This window comes from Lissotriton vulgaris, chromosome 9, assembly GCF_964263255.1.
Source record: "Lissotriton vulgaris chromosome 9, aLisVul1.2, whole genome shotgun sequence".
Taxonomy (NCBI): Eukaryota; Metazoa; Chordata; class Amphibia; order Caudata; family Salamandridae; genus Lissotriton; species Lissotriton vulgaris.
The window spans coordinates 98,789,638-98,808,815 of NC_141697.1; the positions used below are offsets into that span (position 1 = coordinate 98,789,638).

The 19,178-nt window shown below is 43.4% G+C and overlaps 1 protein-coding gene across 1 annotated transcript in view; it reads left to right on the plus strand.

The window, feature by feature from the left end:
- Window positions 1-19,178, plus strand: part of PLEK2 (pleckstrin 2) — a 53,179-nt gene that overhangs the window by 22,207 nt on the left and 11,794 nt on the right. The window contains exons 4-6 of the mRNA XM_086937125.1: window positions 2,746-2,837; window positions 5,614-5,801; window positions 9,316-9,417. Of these exons, the coding sequence (XP_086793251.1) occupies window positions 2,746-2,837; window positions 5,614-5,801; window positions 9,316-9,417 (382 nt within the window). The remainder of the gene's footprint in view (window positions 1-2,745; window positions 2,838-5,613; window positions 5,802-9,315; window positions 9,418-19,178) is intronic.

Here is a 19,178-nt window from a genome sequence, read left to right on the forward strand (position 1 = left end):
CAACACCATTTCGGGGGACGAGTAAAGAACGTGTATTAGTTTAACTTATAAGGCGGTGTCAGACAGAGGTTTGTATTTGATTCTATCACTGCTGTGGTAAGGAATGGACTCTAAGGTGAAAGTGTTCATAGCCCGTGGAGGGTGAGGAAGCCTCGGTTGTATCATAGCATGCTGGCTACATCCTGAATAGGAGATGGCAACCTTATTTACATGACGTTTGCCTCCCAAAATGCACTTCTGTCATTCTATGTTCACTTAAACCATTTTTGCTAAATTATGATTTGTTTTCCAAAAGTAGGTGATGTGACCTATATTTCTTTTCCAATGTAGGTGACCTAAAAAGCGCCCCTTTAATACATTTTATAAGAATTAGACTCAGTGTTACTCACTCAGCTAAGTCTCATTGTAAGTTAGAGGAAGTTGCACACTTCTTGAAAATCTGGTTGAAAGCAACACCATGCTCACTTTTGTCCAGTTCAGCTGAGTTAGGCCCCATCCGTTTGAAATAATAGAGGTTTGTGTGTGTCGAGGTAGACTCAAACTGCTACCACCTTGAAGGAAAGTACCAGTCTGCCAACTGCAGCTTCTCGAAGTGTTAGCAGACTCGAGGGCACAGTAAGCACTGGCAACAAATGTACTAATAGAAAGGCCTCCTCAATAACAGCCCGCTTGCAGGGTTGCCAATAGGAAAATCCGATTAACTGGGGTAGACAAAATAAAACGACTCTAATGCAAAATATGCTGTGGTGACCCTCAGATTTCTGTTGACCGAGGTGTTAGGTACTTGCTCAGTGATATGCACGCCACCCCTCAAGTACCTATCAGCTTTAAAGATTGTTTAGTCCTGGCTCAGTTTTAATGACACTGGGGTTCTGACCTATTGTTACTGTCTGGACCTGTGCCGAGGGACTACTAAGTGATGCTCTGTATGGGCACGCGTGCCCTGGCATACAGGGTTTAAAGGAGTTTATGTGGTGCCCCTGGCCAGAAACCCTATAACATGATACGGAGTTTCTTGACAAGGGTGTAACACAGGATGTTGTCCCCTGCCTCCCAGCAACTGAGGCACGTGCACCATAGGGATTGTGTCGCAAGATGACACTCAGTGCCAAGGGCGTTATTTCTTCTGGCTGGTGCTTGTTGGTAGAATACTTGTGACGCATACAGTGCATACAGTTACACAATTGTCTTGAAGGACTTGGACGCTAATCTTACTGACTCCCATATGGAGTCCTTGCCAGTAGTTGAGATGGACATACAAGGGCCCCTCTGGCTTCAGGTTGTCACAGACCGGTTGGAGGAGATTGGTGTTTTGACTTTTCATTATTCAAATATGGGTAGGTTTGTTTTTCAATGTGAGAGGTGAATTTAGGTTCGAAGTCAAAGATGACATTTAGAGGTTTGGCCTAGCTGGCGAGCTGTGGTGTGCCTGAGAACAAGGTGTGTTGATCGAGGAAAGCTGTGAACATATGAAGATCAGGGGCTGACTGGGGAACCAAAAACAGCCCTGGCAAAATGCTCAGACCAGGCAGCTCATTTCATCTCCTGACGCAATCTCTCTCTCTCTTTCCATCCACTCATTCTCACTCTCTCAAACTCTCTTCTTCCTCTCTGGTAGTTTTCTCTCTACCTTCCCCCTCCCTCCATTCCTACCTCTTTCTTGAACCACCTCCCCCAGAGCCTCCTGCAATTAACCTCTGGAAGCTGTGGAAAGTGAGGCACCAGGGGCAGCTCTGGGCTTTCAAAACCAGCCTCCTAGGGCTCCGGCCCACCGGGGAAATGCCTGGTGGTATAAATGGCCTGTCCGCACTTATTAAGATAACTTACAATGGGGTACAGGAATTAACATCTGAGATGATACAGAGTGGGGATTACGCTAGGGAGACAAGAGATTGGGTTACCCTAATGGGCAGGAAGAGTAAGAATTACCAAAAAGACTCCCGGTTTTATGTTTAAAAAAAAAACCATTTCCTTCTGTAATTATATTTATTTTTGGGCCATCTTTTTGCTATTTATCCACGTTTGTTTTGTGTTTTGAGAAAAAAAATGGAGCCATAAAATGGTATATTTCCACATTTATTTAATTCTTAGATGAGCACTAATACATGGACATCTTTCGTGTTTTAGCCAATTAAGGAGTCCATATAAGAAAACACTGCACCCACAGGTGCAGGGCCGACCTTAGGCATGTGCAAGCTGTGCACCTGCACAGGGCCACCAAACCCCAGGGGCCACCACATCAATATATATCCTTAATACAATAATCCTCTGAGGATGGATACATATTTGCTTGGTGGCCCCTGGCAGGGATTTGGCAGCCTCCTACCTACGCTCCCTGCCCAGGGCCGCCATGAGCCTAGAGCCGCCCCTGACAGGTGCATAGTAGCCTTATACTACAAATGTACGTTAACATATGCCTGTTTTTAAGAAATTCTCATCCTGTTTTAATTCCACATGCTGTCTATCTGTGCAGCTTTAGGCTGCAATTCATGAAAAGATAGCATGGAAAGTTCCTCTGACGAAGTGCAATTTTCAGTATTTTCCTATTTTTAAAAATAAATATAGACAGGAAATACGTTGTTTTCTGTCTGTATTTAGCTGTAAAAACAGAAAACTGGGAGCCTTAATAACCATAGAATCAATTCTGTGATAGATTACTACTTTGTCCATAACTTTGAATGTACCACAGAAAGGGACTTGTCGTAAAGAAATATCAATAGTTGTGTTTTTTTAATGTTCACACAGCCAGATTGTTGATGCAATGAATGACAGCAGCAACGGAATGAAGCCGCTCTCCAAGGTGGAACAAGACAGCACGTACAAAGACAGTTTCTCAGGTAAGCAATACACAGCAACAACACACTCTATCCTGTCCAATGGGAGCAGCAGCAATCCAGGGCAGCAGCGCCTCATGTGCAAAACGCATGTGCCGCTCTCATTTCTGCAGATCATCGTTTGCGATATTGAAGGAGGCGGAAGTGCAGTTCGGGCCCTCAGTAGAAAATGCTGTCAGGCCAGATTGAATGAGTGCCATGAGAAGTGCGAAGAGAATGCCATCTTTTAAGGTTTTTGAGTCTAAAAAAAGCCACAAAAATCAAATAATTTTAGAAAAAAATAAATAAAAAACTGTCACACAATGATGACCTCCAGATCTGGAACCATAGACATATTGTGTAAGTGGCAGCTGTCTTGTGTCTTTCCCTCCAAGGGCCCCATTGATTCCTTCTTCTACTTCCTGTCCTGGATGGTGGCGCTGCACATCGCTGCGCCTGCTATGTAAATTTGTGAATTAGAGGATTTGCCCTTCGATTGTACCCCAAATACTGACTTCCATTTATTTTGTTGTAAATGCCATTTACTACTTAAGTTTCAGGCCTGAAAGTGTTTCAACTTTCAGAATAGTTTAATGACTTCTAAAAATTGTAGCCATAGATTTTCTGGTTGAGTTCTTCTAGTAAACAAGCATTGGCAAAGCCAATAAGCACTGCCATTGGCTGCTGGCCTATTGGCTTTGTTAATGCTTGTACCCTCATGGTTTTTTCCAACATTTATTGTTGGGGAAGCTCCCGGACCCTCACTGATATAAAGAAAGAAGACAAATAATGAAAAGTAAAATATTTTTGGGTTTAAAAAAAACACATATTGCCATAGTAATCCCTGGCCCTTACTTAGTTTTTGTATAGAGGAGCTCCTTGTGAAAGGGCAGAATGCCATCACTCCGCTCCGAGTGAAGTTAACCAATGGGTGATGTGGGCTGACCCATACTGTATGGTGTAGTGGCACTGGAAGAGGATTTTGAATGGCACAATAATAGAACAGTGAGAATAACTTATATAATAGTTTAGCAAAACCAAAAGGGAGAGGAGTTGGCCTAACGGCTAAGGCAGTCAACCACAACTCTGGGGAACTGGGTTTGAGTCTCGGCAGGAACACACAACATCCTGTGATTCTGGGCAAATCACTTAATCTCCCCGTGCCTAACAAAAATGAATGTGTCCTCATGTAACGCAACTGGTGCTCGTGTAAAGCGCTTTGATACCCGGTACCCTCAGGTCAAGTTTGCGCTATATTTAAAAGAAAAAAGTTTTTGACTAACACCATATTTGAAAAGTTAACTGAGGACTCTGAAAATTAGATATAGGAAATAAACATACATCTGCATACACTGTATAGAACACATCTAGAAAATACATTTTTATTTAATTATATTTTATTTCATTACATACTGTGCCCCGAGGAGATGCCGAGCACTAACAGTTGAAGCATAATGTGTTGTACTTAAAACACTTAGAACATCCAAGTAAGACCAGACTACTAATTAGTTGTCTCCCTTCTGCCCCTCTGATATTATGGCACCAAGAGATCCCCTCGGAGATGATTTGTTTTGCTCCAAACAAATGTTAATAATAATAATAATAATTACTAGAACTAGTTGATGACAATGACTGGAGATTGAAACATGTAATTTTAACATTACAGAATTGATGTGTGGGTTGGTTAACTTATAAGACATGCAGTTTGTTTGATAATAAAGCACATGCATCAAGGCTTTTCCCACTCGCAATTGGCCTGTTTGGAAATGGTAAAAGGCCTTTTCAGATGCATGTACCTTTTGTCATTCAAAATTCCAGTAATCACAATTTTTTGCGATTACCTAAATTGCGAATGCATTTAGGGAATCGAAATTTGCGAACCCCTATTTGCCGATGTATGTAGCCTTTCCTAAATGCGAACTGTGCATTTAAGAAACACTAATTACCACAACTTCAAGTTGATGGTCATTTGTGCATGCTTTAAATAATGCATTTTTCAAATTGCCATGTGGCACCCACATGCCCTTGGGGCATGTCTGTGCTTCACATGTGCACACTTACCTTTTCTTGGGGCGTGCATCAGAGGGAGCCTTAGGCCCCTGGGCATCATTGGATTTGTATTCGGAATTTGCAAATACTAATTTGGTAATCGCAATTTACGAATGCATTACCATTCATTCCTATGGGTCTGCAGGCCCGTAGGAATGAATGGAGTCACTTTAGCTAATAGCAATTTGTAATTTCCGATTCGCTATTAGCTAATGTTAAGGAATCGCACATTTTATTGCGATTTCTACATGCATAGGCATTTGCGATTACCAAATAGCGATTCCTTAAAAATGGCTATTTAGTCATTGTAAATGAGGAGTTTGATGCATGTGCCCCTAAGTCCTTTAAAAAAAATCAATTCGTTCTAATTGAATGTTACAATGACATACTGGTTGGCACTCATATGTTGTGACTAAAACTGATTTGTGACAGAAATCTTCTGTCTCACCAGAAATGTTTTGGTTCAGATTGATTCTTGACAGGAATTTCCTGCCTTATTATATTGTGTTTCCATCATGAGTTTCATGTAAATGCCTGTTCCAAGTTTATGCTTGAGACCCATGTTCACATGGATATTTAGGTCGCTCTTGTGTTAATAATCTAACAAACAAATATAGCCCACCTGTCTCTGGAGTGATACTTAACCTGTACTGAACTGTATTGTACCTGTATATCACTGTACGAGGCGAGTGAGGAAAGCACCAAGTCATTAACACACCTGCTCTGATCACCCCATTTTGTCCCTTTTCAGGTTCTGTGCTGGTAGATTGGTTGGTGTCACGAAATTATGCCTGTACTCGCTTCGAGGGGGTCACCGTGGCATCCATGTTGTTGGTGGAAAATTTCATTAAGCCTGTTGGAGTAAGGAGCTTCGAGGCAACGCGCAGCGGTAACGTGGCTGAGCAATTCCTGGATGACTCAACGGCGCTGTACACTTTTGTAAGTGACAACTGCCCACTGTATGATTTGTGATACAATGACTTAATCGTATATCTCCTCACTCAGGACAGATGTGGTTATTTTGACCTTAGCTTCCAGTTACAGGACTGGATTGCACAAAAATAATGTAGGGGCTCAAATATTTCCATATGAGCCGGCTGCCGGTGCTGACGACTGCCAGGATTGTTCAATACCAAAGCTGCCTAGTATTGAGTCAATCTCATGCCTTTTTCTTCCTTTACTATACACTTCCTGTCTCTTAAGCAGACACTTGCAGGTTCTTTTTCTTCCCAGGTCTCTGTCTTGGCCAATGTTTCATACCTCTGTATTCTTCCTTATCTGCTTTTCTCTCTCTCTCTCTCTAACTCTGGATCAAAGTCTTCGGGTAAAACGATATGTCATAGTCCCCAAAAATGACTGCCAGGATCCATCACCTGCATCGACTGGCACAAATTAAGCACTTTAGATTAGTCATTTTGTCTTGCTATGTCTCCTTCCCTACACATTCAGAACTGGAAGCACATTAAAATTGGCAAGCCAAGGTTGCACTTTTCCCAGAGTAAATACTGCCAATTTGTCCACGTTTTAAGACTCTGCAAAGGCCTGGACATGAAACTTAAATAGAACTTTATATAACTCATTGGTGTTAATTTTTAGGTCTCCTGGCGTTAGCCGTGCGAAAGCGCGGTCTCGCCAGAGACCTATTGTGAGCGACTCTGCTGCCCAGGAGAGGGGATAGGAGCTGGCCGCACGCTGGGGTATGGAGCGGGCCACGCCCACGCGAACGCGCTCGCTGTGGCCAGCTCCTGTCTCCTCTCCTGGAAAGCTGCCATACCTCGCCCTGCACGCATGCGCACAAACTGAGACACACACACACGAGCGCACCTACACACACGCACGCACGCACACACACATACAGAGCCCCCCCCCGCCGCCGTCACTGCACACACACACACACACAATTGCACCCCCCCTACCCCCTCCAACTAAGCCCCACTTACCGGCTTTGTTGAGTTCTGCAGACTCCGCGGGGCTCTCCTTCGGGCATGGGAGCCCCGCGTCACCAGCACTGCTTCTCTGGCCATCCGTGGGCGCGTGCGCGGGCTTCCTGAGTGCGAACTACAAAAGTCTACGCTATGACGTCATTTTGTAGTTCATCACACGTCAGGACATTGCGGCGCATCTGGGGAGCATTCGGATTTTAAATCCCTACACTCGTTTGCGGAGGTGTGATCTTGACTGACAGAGAGTTTTTGGGCTCAGGTTGTCTCCCCTTTTGAATTTTCCTAGATACACATGCCGCACTTGCTTCTGTACAAAGACTACAGACGCCATATTGCTGACATCACTTTGTAGTTCTAAATACGGGCGCGGCGCGGTGGCTAGTACCGAGTGTTGCTCGTTTTTACACAGTAGACTGCTGTCCACTCCCTGGGGTGCTATCCTGTGATCTTGAACAGGCGTTTTGTGGTTGGCATGGGAATGTGCACATTTAAAAGGAACTTTCGGTTGCAATGTCCATGTTTTGATTGTCCACTGAGAACAGATACTTAGTGGGGCAAAGCAGGTAGTTGAAAGTCGAATTTTGAAAACGTATGTAGGCACTCCGAAGTGCTACTCCTGAAAGTTTAAGGGTATATATTGACATCCGATGACACATTCCTTTGCATTTATTAGAAACTTTGTTTTTTTGTATTGGCAGATTTAATGCATCTCAGTGGCTCATAATTTGCACCGGTCTTTATACGCACCCTCCAGGTTTTGGTATCTTTTTATTTGATTAAAGAAAACTAGCATAGGGTGTATTTTATTTGGTTTTATTCGAACGGTAGTGTTCTAATATAGTGGTGCCTGACCTCGAAAGGGAAGTGAGTTTATTTCTTTTTCCATTGGTTTGTGTACTCTATGCAATACCTAGCCCATGAATTCCATTCCCCAAGCGCACACATCACATCTTCTGTAGAATTGACAGGTGTAATTTGACTAACAATGATTTTTTTTCTTTTCAGGCGGGGACATATTGTTTATTTATGTTCTAGCATGTTGGCCATGTGCCATGCCATTGAGTTTATTAGCGATGTGCACTAATCCTTTATTTTCTACCAGTGTCGACTTGTGCGAGCTGTAGTACGTCCTCAGAGGTAGAATATAGGCCGCCCCTTTGGAGTGTGGCTTCTGTGCACATTTGACATTTCTAGAATACTTCTATTTGTACTTTATCAACTTATTTATCGAGCACAACGAAGGTTTGCCCTTATATTTTGCTTTGGGTTTGCAAATCATTAACGTGATTGTTTGAATCAAATGCCTTCGGCTAGGCGTTTGTTTTTATACAGACGGCCAGTTTATTTAATGTTTAACATAGCTTCGTTTACAGTATTTACTGCCTGTTTTGGTGTATGGTAGGTGTCCCCTCATTTGTTAGTTTTTTTCTGTAGTACTTATTAGAAATGAGCAGGTTGTACCCCGCGATTTCTCCCATTTGTTAACTTCATTTTTCTGTTTTGACACTTCTGAATACTGTGATCACGAGGCAGGGGCTTCATTCATGTCGGGTGCATTTTATAGATCCCTCTTTGGGAAGAGGTCCATGTCTGACATGACACAACCACACACACACACACACACACACTACACGCACAACACACAACCACACACACAACCACACACACACAACCACACAACAACAAACACAACCACACACACAACCATACATACAACCACAGACACACAACCACACACACAACCACACACATACAACCACACACACAACAACACACGCAACCACACACACACACACAACCACACAACAACACACACACAACCACACACCACCACACCACCACACCATCAGTGCACACTTTCACCAGACACAAACACCATCAGTCATCAGTATACGCTTTCACCGGGCACAAACCCCACCAGTGCATGTTTCCACCAGGCACACATCACCAGACGTCAGTGCACACTTTCACCAGTCATCCACACACCACCAGCCGTCAGTGCACCCTTTCACCAAGCACACATACACCACCAGCTGTCAGTGCACACTTTCACCAGTCACACACACCACCAGCTGTCAGTGCACGCTTGCACCAGGCACACACACCAGCAGCCAGCAGTGCACACTTCCACCAGGCACACACCACCAGCCATCAGTGCACAATTTCTACAGGCACACACACCACTAGCCATCACTGCACACATCAATTGTTAATGCATCCACAATTAACTATTGCAGCAATCGCAGTATGGCACACTTTACTTTTAAACATATTCATCTAAAGTGCAGCATGCCACCATTGCTACAAAAATAAATACACTTTTTTTTGGCCTACAATTTATTGACTTTTGTTGCAATTAGTGTTGCAATATTTAGCAATGCTAAAAGCTCAAACTTAGTTACTGGGAGACCTATTGCATTGCAAATGCTTGTTAACCATGACATCAATGTGAGAGTCGTACTGTAATTCATTCTATACATTCTTACAATCTTTCTTCTCTTTCTGCAAAGGCTGAAAGCAAGAAGAAGAAAAGCAGCTTCAAGAGGGACTTTCAGTTGGACTCAATGGACCTGAGCGGCACCGTCCAGAAGCAAGGATACTTGGCAAAGCAGGTAGAAGGAAATGCAGCCTATCAAACAAAGGATGATTGTCAAAGCAGCCAACCCGGGGCTAAAATAAACCTCTCCGGAGGAAGCTGGCTCGAGTTGTATGCAAGGGCCCTGTGTCATCCGGCGCAGCCATTGCTAAGAATATACCGCGAGTTTTAATTAACAATGGCGGCTGCTTTTCACACAGGAAATGACATAAGGCGGCCCTGGTCACGCGCCCATTAGTGTCACGCGTCCAGAGAGGGGACACTGAGGTCTCCAGAGATTAAACAAGCGGCTGTCAGGACGCAGGCAGCGGGCAAACAATAACAGGCGGGTGTGAACATCTGCAAGGAAATAACATTACATGGGCCAATTACCAAAGGGCCCTATTACTTGCATAGATATTTTCGTTTGCGGAAGGAAGATTGGTGTACACAATACCTTAATCTCGAGCTTGGTGTGAATGGTCCACTGCAGCCAAGGGTTGGTCGGACCCCATATAACACGTGTTTTGGGTACTTTCTCCAAAAAGCCTTTATGGGAAGTAGAGATATCACAGGCGCCCCTTTAATGAATCCTAAAATCCGTTTAAAATCCAATTTGCAGCAGACAAGATGATTCCCAGGTACATGCCCGATTCACTCCTGTTTTTTTTTCTTCTTTTTTCCGTTTTTAGGTCGAGCGACCTATCTCAATGCGCATGAGCATTGAGTGGGAGCTCGATATATAGCGTCTTAAACAGACTTTAACTAACTGGGCGATTTGGTGCTGTGCCCGTGGCTTTTAGGTCAATGCGCAAGCGCATTGACCTAAAATGCGCGTGCACATCACCAAATCGCCGTCTGTTACCTCAGCCGCACTCCTCCCACACCTTTGAAGTGAAGCTTAGCTTCACTTCAAAGGCCCCTGCTGCTTTCACACCCTCTCCCCGCTCTGACCCCTCCCCTGCCCGCCGTGTCGCATTTCTCCTCCCCCCCTTCTCTGCCTTCCCTCCGTTGCTCGGCCCCCTCCCCTCCCTCTGTTCCATCGCAGAATTAAGTAGCAGCCCACGCAGAAAGCAATTTAGTTAACACAGATGTGCTTTCTGTGGTGGCAGGCTCTGTCAATTGTTATTCTGTGCCCCTCTGTGGATCCACAATTGTATTCCTACTTCTGTTTGTGTAATGTCTCCGTTTTTGTGTTTTTACACAATATGTTCCCTCTTCTATAAATTCCCTTCACCTAGCAGCCTTTATCCCACCTGTCACCCCCCCCCCGATGAGCCGACCAACGCTTAAGCATGAGTTGCCGTGATTCCCTGATTCACTAAACCTTCTCTCTTTCCCTCGAAGTCTTTCCTATGTATCACGGACATGATGTCCAAAACTCAATTGTTTTCTTCCGCATATTTTTTGCCAAACTTCAGTGACCTTTTTTGCAATGGCTAAACCTGAATTACTGTTCAAACATGACACTTACCTAGCTTCACTCCATGAACATGGCATGAATGAGAGAGAGAAAGAAAGCGAGCATTCGCAAAGCCAGTAACCGAGCCTGTCATCCTTCTGAGGTTGGTAAAGTGAGTGGTAAAAGCAACATCTGTTATTTTACAATTCTTATTTAATTGATAAATTATTAGGGTGCTTTCAAACACCAGGTCTCGTATGAAACGCTCTCTCTATATAGGCATACATGTTTATTACTACAGGTTCCTAAGTAATGCGGGTCAGTTTTACATATGGGTGTGTGGGTCTCTATAGGTGGCACAGGCTGATGGGTGCTATGGCGACATCTCTCTTTTCCATTGCGTCGTCACTGCCATCTCTCTTACCTTCTCCCATGCCTCTCTCTCACCCCTCAGACCTTCTCCCTACCCCCTCTCTCTCTCTGTACCCTTTCTTTTTATGGCCCCTCTCAACGCTCTGCAGGCTACAGCACCAATGGCCCGTTGGGCGCTTGGCCTGCCTTCTCAGCCTTCCATGGAGCGCGACGTCCAGGCCACCCCTGCAGCACGGTCCTCAATGGCCTCTAACTCACAGCAGGATGCTTTTTTTTTTTCGGGATGGCTTCGACCGTTGGTTGTGTAATGTACACTTTGTTCGAAATTCCGGAAGAATTGGATCTGTCTTAGACACAAATACAGACACAAATTTAAATGTTATTGAAATAAGATCATCTTTTCTCTGTCACAAACCCTTATGGAAGCCACAGGATCACCACACCCACCACCACTACATCCACCACCACATCCACCACAAGCACCACCCCATCCACCACCACCACCACCTCCGCCGCATCCACCATCACCACATCCACCACCACCGCATCCACCGCATCCACCACCACACCCACCACCACTACTTCCACCACCACATCCACCACAACCACCACCCCATCCACCACCACCACCACAGCATCCACCATCACCTCATCCACCGCATCCACCACCACCACATCCACCGCATCCACCACCACATCCACCATCACCATGACATCCACCATGACATCCACCATGACATCCACAATGACATCCACCATGACATCCACCATGACATCCACCGCCACATCCACCACCACATCCACCACCACCACATCCACCACCACCACATCCACCACCACACCCACCACCACTACATCCACCACCACATCCACCACAACCACCACCCCATCCACCACCACCACCACCGCATCCACCATCACCACATCCACCGCATCCACTAACACCGCATCCACTGCATCCACCACCACATCCACCATCAACACCACATCCACCGTCACATCCACCACTACCACCACCACCACATCCACCATCACCTCCACATCCACCATGACATCCACCATGACATCCACCGCCACATCCACCACCACCACATCCACCACCACCACATCCACCACCACCACATCCACCACCACTACATCCACCACCACATCTACTACAGCCACCACCCACCACCCCATCCACCACTACCACCACCACCACCACCGCATCCACCACATTCACCACCACATCCACCATTTATTTGCAAGTTTGTACCGTGCTGACTTCACTCCCGGAGGAGTATCTCAGCGCCTTTGGCTTCTACAAAGAATTAAGCAGAAGGGCCACATCCACCACCACCACCGCATCCACCACCACCGCATCCACCACCACCGCATCCACCACCACCACCGCATCCACCACCACCGCATGCACCACCACCACCACACCCACCACCACTACATCCACCACCACAGCCACTACAACCACCACCCCATCCACCACTACCACCACCGCCGCATCCACCACCTCCACCGCATCCACCACCACATCCACCATCACCACCACATCCACCATCACCACCAATCATCACCACCACATCCACCATCACATCCACCATCACATCCACCACCACATCCACCATCACCTCCACATCCACCATCACCTCCACACCCACCATGAACTCCACCGCCACATCCACCACCACCACATCCACCACCGCCACATCCACCACCACCGCCACATCCACCACCACCACATCCACCACCACCACCACCACATCCAACACCACATCCACCACCACTTCCACCGCATCCACCACCACCACATCCACCACCGCCACATCCACCACCACCACCACCACATCCACCACCAGCACCACATCCACCACCACCACCACCACCACATACACCACCACCACCACATCCACCACCACTTCCACCGCATCCACCACCACCACATCCACCACCACATCCACCACCACCACCACATCCACCGCCACTTCCACCGCATCCACCACCACCACATCCACCACCACATCCACCACCGCATCCACCACATCCACCACCACATCCACCACCACCACATCCACCACCACCACATCCACCACCACCACATCCACCACCATCACTTCCACCACCAAATCCACCACCACATTCACCACATCCACAACCACCACATCCACCACCACCACATCCACCACATCCACCACCACCACATCCACCACCACCACATCCACCACCTCCACCACATCCACCACCACCACCACATCCACCCCCACATCAACCACCATCACCACCACATCCACCACCATCACCACCACATCCACCACCACCATATTCCCCAGATCCACCACCACCACATCTATATGTGTGTGGCTCTGTGTGTGTGTAGTTGCAAATGCAATGTTCTTGGATTTTCGTCACAATAAAATACACTGAACATAATCTTCACAAAAGTTATTTACAAACGTTTAAGCTATTGCCATTATAAATTACAAAAACTTTTATTTAAGTATTAATTATTTACAAAATTAAAAGCCATTGTTATTTGTAATATCAATACATCTAAGTCACGTAAATACAACACACATTGCATTACAAATGCTATAGGTGTCACATTTGCAAAAGTCAAAACTATTGACATTGTAACTGACAAAGCTATTAATTTTGCTACTTTCAAAACCAACACATAAATAAAAAAAATGTCATTTACAATACCAATAGCTCAAACTTTCCTAATGCGAGACCTATTGCATTTCCAATGCTTGTTGGACTTGTAGGTTTTTATTTATAATAGCGCAAAATTCCAGAATTCAAAGGATCAAAGGGCAGTGGCGCGTAGCCCTGGTGCATTTGGCAGCATTGGTTTCAGGGCAGACCCCTTAGACATGCATGGAAAAAACTTAACAACACCTGAGGAGGAGTGAAGACAGAAGCAGCCAAACAGGGCCAACCAAACAGGAAGGTGAAAGTTGTAATAAAAACATGCATACGGTACACTCAAGAGAAGCAAAGAACATTGTGTTTAGACACTAGGATTAAGGAATACAAACCTGTTGATGCAGAACTGTAAACCTTTGCATGTTCCCACATCAATTTTAATATGTTGAAGTTAGCAGTTAGTCCAGAGCCTTGCTCCCACAACCGAGAAGGACTGCAAAGAGGGCCCTGCTGGTGGAAGCACTCAAGACAGTAAGCGCCACGGAAACACATTAGGTTTAAGGGGGCATCTAGTGCAGAGAAAACAAGCATTGGCAAAGCCAATAGATCTCGCCATTAAGACCTCTTGTCACTGCCAATGCCTCTTGTTCATACTGTACCGCACTGGCAAATATGACGATGCTGCACAGCATGAACAATAGGGAGGAAACAAGCATTTGCAATGCAATAGGTATCGCATTTATGAGAGTTTTAGTTATTGGCATTGTAAATGACAATGCCAAAAGCTTAAACGTAAGCGCTGGTGAAGCGTTACCACACAGTCCCGGTGGTTACAGGTAAATAGTTAGCACTCTGGTGTCATTTTGATCTTGATATTATCGGGTCAAATGTAGACATGGTCACTAGGAAACTTAAGGGAGCAGGGATACCAGAAGACTGGGACGAGGCAAACACAGACTAAGGGAGTTATATACTAAGGGACACATGGGAGACACTGAGCACGCAGTGAGACGGTACACAGACAAAATATCGAGTTTTAAATTTCGATATACAATTATATCGAAGTTTAAATATCGATGGGACAAAATATCGAAGGTAAGTAATATCGACAGTCTTAATATCGATATTAGTATGATATCAGTAATATCGAAGTTTTAAACATCGATGTCAATAATATCGAAATAAATAACTTTGATGTTACTAATATCAATTTTTAAATCAATTTAGTGTATATTATATTGTATTTATTATGTTTTATTATTTATTTTTAATGTAATTTAATTAAATATTGTCTTTTACTACTGTAGCGGGTTGTGGGTTTATAGGGGAATAGGGTGGGAAGTAATTTAATTATGTTAAATTAATTATTAATTAGTAGGAATTATTAATTAATTAATTGAGAATTACTTTTTAATTAATTTTAATTAATTTATTAATTGATAAATATGTTCTGTAGCGGGTTATGAGTTCATAGGGGAATAGGGCGGGAAGTAATTTAATAATAATTAATTAATTAATATATGTTTGTACATATTTTAATTAATAATTAATTGGTAATTAATTTATATTAATTCGTTATTTAATTAATATAATTTTGTACATATTTTTAATTATTAATTAGGTGGTAATTAATTATTATTAATTAGTTAATTACATTAATTAGAGTAATTTATTTTATATATAATTTTTTTTCTTATTTAATTAATTGGGAAAAATAATATTAATTATTAAATTAAATTAATTACAGCTAATGTGCTAATATATTTACTTTATTGTTATTGTTAATTAATAATTAATTGGTAATTAAATAATATTAATTATTTTTGGGTAAAGGAGTACTTTTAGGGTTCAGGGTCAGTTTTCAGTTTTTGGGTAAAGGGGTATTTTTAGGGTTCAGGGTCAGTTTTCAGTTCTTGGGTAAAGGGGTATTTTTAGGGTTCAGGGTCAGTTTTCAGTTCTTGGGTAAAGGGGTATTTTTAGGGTTCAGGGTCAGTTTTCAGTTCTTGGGTAAAGGGGTATTTTTAGGGTTCAGGGTCAGTTTTCAGTTTTTGGGTAAAGGGGTATTTTTAGGGTTCAGAGTCAGTTTTCAGTTTTTGGGTAAAGGGGTATTTTTAGGGTTCAGGGTCAGTTTTCAGTTCTTGGGTAAAGGAGTATTTTTAGGGTTCAGGGTCAGTTTTTGGGTAAAGGGGTATTTTTAGGGTTCAGGGTCAGTTTTGGGTTTTTGGGGTACAGGGATTTTTTTTGGGTTCAGGGTCAGTTTTGGGTTTTTGGGGTACAGGGATATTTTTAGGGTTCAGGGTCAGTTTTGGGTTTTTGGGGTACAGGCGTACAGGGTAAAAATAAAAAAACTTTACTTTAAATCAATTAAATGAAATTAAAAAAAGAAAATTACATTAAATTAATAAGTGTTTTATTTATTTTTAATGTATATGTATTCGTTTTAATTTTGTTTTAATATTTTTATTTAATATTTGTAAAATTATATGTATTTTAATATTTTTTTTACATTATTATTAATACATTTAAAAAAACGATATTTTTAATTTCGATATTTTTGTACTACGATATTATTTTTTCGATATTTTTGTACTTACCTTTATGAAGATATGACTCCGATATTTTTGATGTCGATATTTTTGTGCCGATATTTTTGTATTTCGATATTCTGTCTGTCGATATTATGTCAGACTTTCCAGTGAGACATTGACTCGGGAAGACACTGACAAAATGTGGATTACGGAGGAGACTGAGAGATGGGGGTGCCATGGACACTACGAGAGACTGCAAGGCTGGGGAGACGTGACCACTGGGAGACAAACACTAGAAGACATGCACACTGGGATACAGGGAAAGTCACTGGAAGAGCCCACAGGAACAATACGCCACAGCCCAGAAACACAACATATTCTGATATAAAATAATTGTAACTGTATTTATATAGAGCTTACTACCCCGACGAGGCGTTGAAATGTAGTAGCACGCGTGACAGCATAGCATAACATAGCACAAAAAACTGTCTGAGTATTGAATGGCCCAGAGCCTTATGCGACTCTCAAAACATCTAAATACCTGTAGCAATCCATAGCATATAACATAACACAGCATGTTATAAATGCATAACGTACTATGACAACTCATGGCAAACATACAGATATTTGAGGAAAAAATATCATAACACATCACAGTGAACAATCGACATAAGTGACATGCTGCTTCTCTTTCATCTTCTGTTAAAAAGATTGCCAGTGCCTCGTAGCCTTTAAGGCTGGGAGAGGCGCTGTAAAATGATCCCCATGCTAGATATAACAAAGCCATTGAAAAGTGTGCACACTATCCTTCCAGCCCTCCCCGGGAAAAATATCACTCCACAGCACTCGGGACGGTAGAGGGAGGGAGTAAAGGGACTGGTGGGGATATCAGAAAGGGAATGAGGGGGGAAAAGGGAGGAGGGGAACAGCCAGCGCAAGTTTCTGTTTCATCTTGGAAACAAAGAAAACTCTGTGCGCTCTGGACGGTAGAGGGAGGGAGGGAGGGAGTAAAGTGATGGGTTGGGGACATTGTGCCTGCCTGCAGCCCTGTCTCCTTTTGGGACGGCCCATCCGGACTGAATCACAGCTTGTTTAGATAACACGCCTACTTAGATAAGAAAGTGCTTCACGACAGCCGTGAAGCAAACGATCCAGTCCGCATAGGCCGACACAAAAGTCAAATGGGCAGCGGCTACAAAACCTATTTCCAATGGCAGGCCACCGTTTAGCAAAAACGGTGACGCAAGCCAATGGAAATGAGGGGCAGGGCTTCAAGCCCCCTTCTGAAATATGCTCCCTCACAAATTCTCTTGCCAAGCGAGCAGCACTAGGCGCTGCAACGCCAGGCGAGACCTAAAAAGGCAAAATGACTTTGCAGCGGTCACATCGTTTTTGAAGTCACAAGAATAGGCGTCATGACCTATGCGCATGACACATGCAGCATTTTCTCATTTACCGATCATAGAAAAATCTACAAATTAAAAAAATCTAACTGAAGTAGCACAAAAGCACTTTTATTTAGAAAGCAGAAGGGTCTGCAGTCATTTGCCGCCTGCCCCTCCCACAAAAAGGCAAATTAAAAAAAAAAAGACTGAGAGGAGGTGGTGCGGCAATGGAGGAGTGGGCCAGGGTAGCGGGGTCGGGAGAGGAAGGAAACAGATGTGCATAAGGGAGGGAGCAACAACAGACAGGGTGGGGGAGATGCTTACAAGGGAGAGATCAATAAGGAGACGACTTGAGAAGAACAAGGGCAAGCGCAACAAAGAGTGCGGACGCAGAGAGAAGCACATTGGCATGAGAGAGCCACGCAGGGGGAAAGGGAAAAGTACATGATGAAGACTAGCGTAATTTGTCTGTGACTTGGCCCTTATCTTCATCTGAACACTTTTTATCACTTGATTCTAGCAGGCAGCTACCTACCTAGGTAAGCAGGCTTATTTGGACCTCTCAAGTTATCCACTTCCAGGTCTGAGTATCTAATCCAGTTCAGAAGTTTTCCTGTGGATTCTGAGACATATGGATCTGAATTTATAAAGAGTTACAGAGGACTACAAGTCACAGAATACAAAGCAAAAATCCTGGACTAGAGGAGCTACTCATAAATGGACCTGGAAAACTGGAAGTTCATTAACTATATGTAACCCTCCTCCTCCAAAGCGCTCTGAAATGGCCCTCGAGAAGTGCTGAGCGCTATATAAAACAAAAAAATTATTAAAACCATGTGCTCCTCTTTTTTTCCAGACAGAACCAAAAGCTTTTTAAAATGTAATAGTATCTCAACCTTGTCAGAAGCTCTCTACAGTTATTCCTGTCTCGACAATTACAAACTGTGTGATTTTAGACCTGCTGTTCTTGCTTCTGCCCTGTGAACCCAAATTATAATTCATGCTACAGGTTTTATGGTATTTTTTTTTTTTACATTTCCATCTGTATTTTTCCATATTGATTTTTTGAAAACGTTATTTGCATTTATCCATATTTATGTTAGGATTTGTGAAAAAATGAAACTGAGATGTGTATATTTCTACATTTATTTAACCAGTTAATGTACACTCATACCAGAACGCCTGACAGGTTTCAATGATATAAATACACTCAGATGATAAAATATGCACTTATAAGAAAACATGTACATTTTAGTATCAAGGTTGTGCAAATCTACTGCTTTACTAAAATTCCTTTATGTTTTTTAACCATATTGCCTCTCAATCCGCATAGCTATTGACCTGGCAGTCATGAATGACAGTATTTAGAATCACTCAAAAACAACCCAATTTCCAATTTTATACATATTTAAAAATATATACAGACAGAAAATAAATGGGCTTCTGTCTGTATTTATCTGTAGAAATAAGC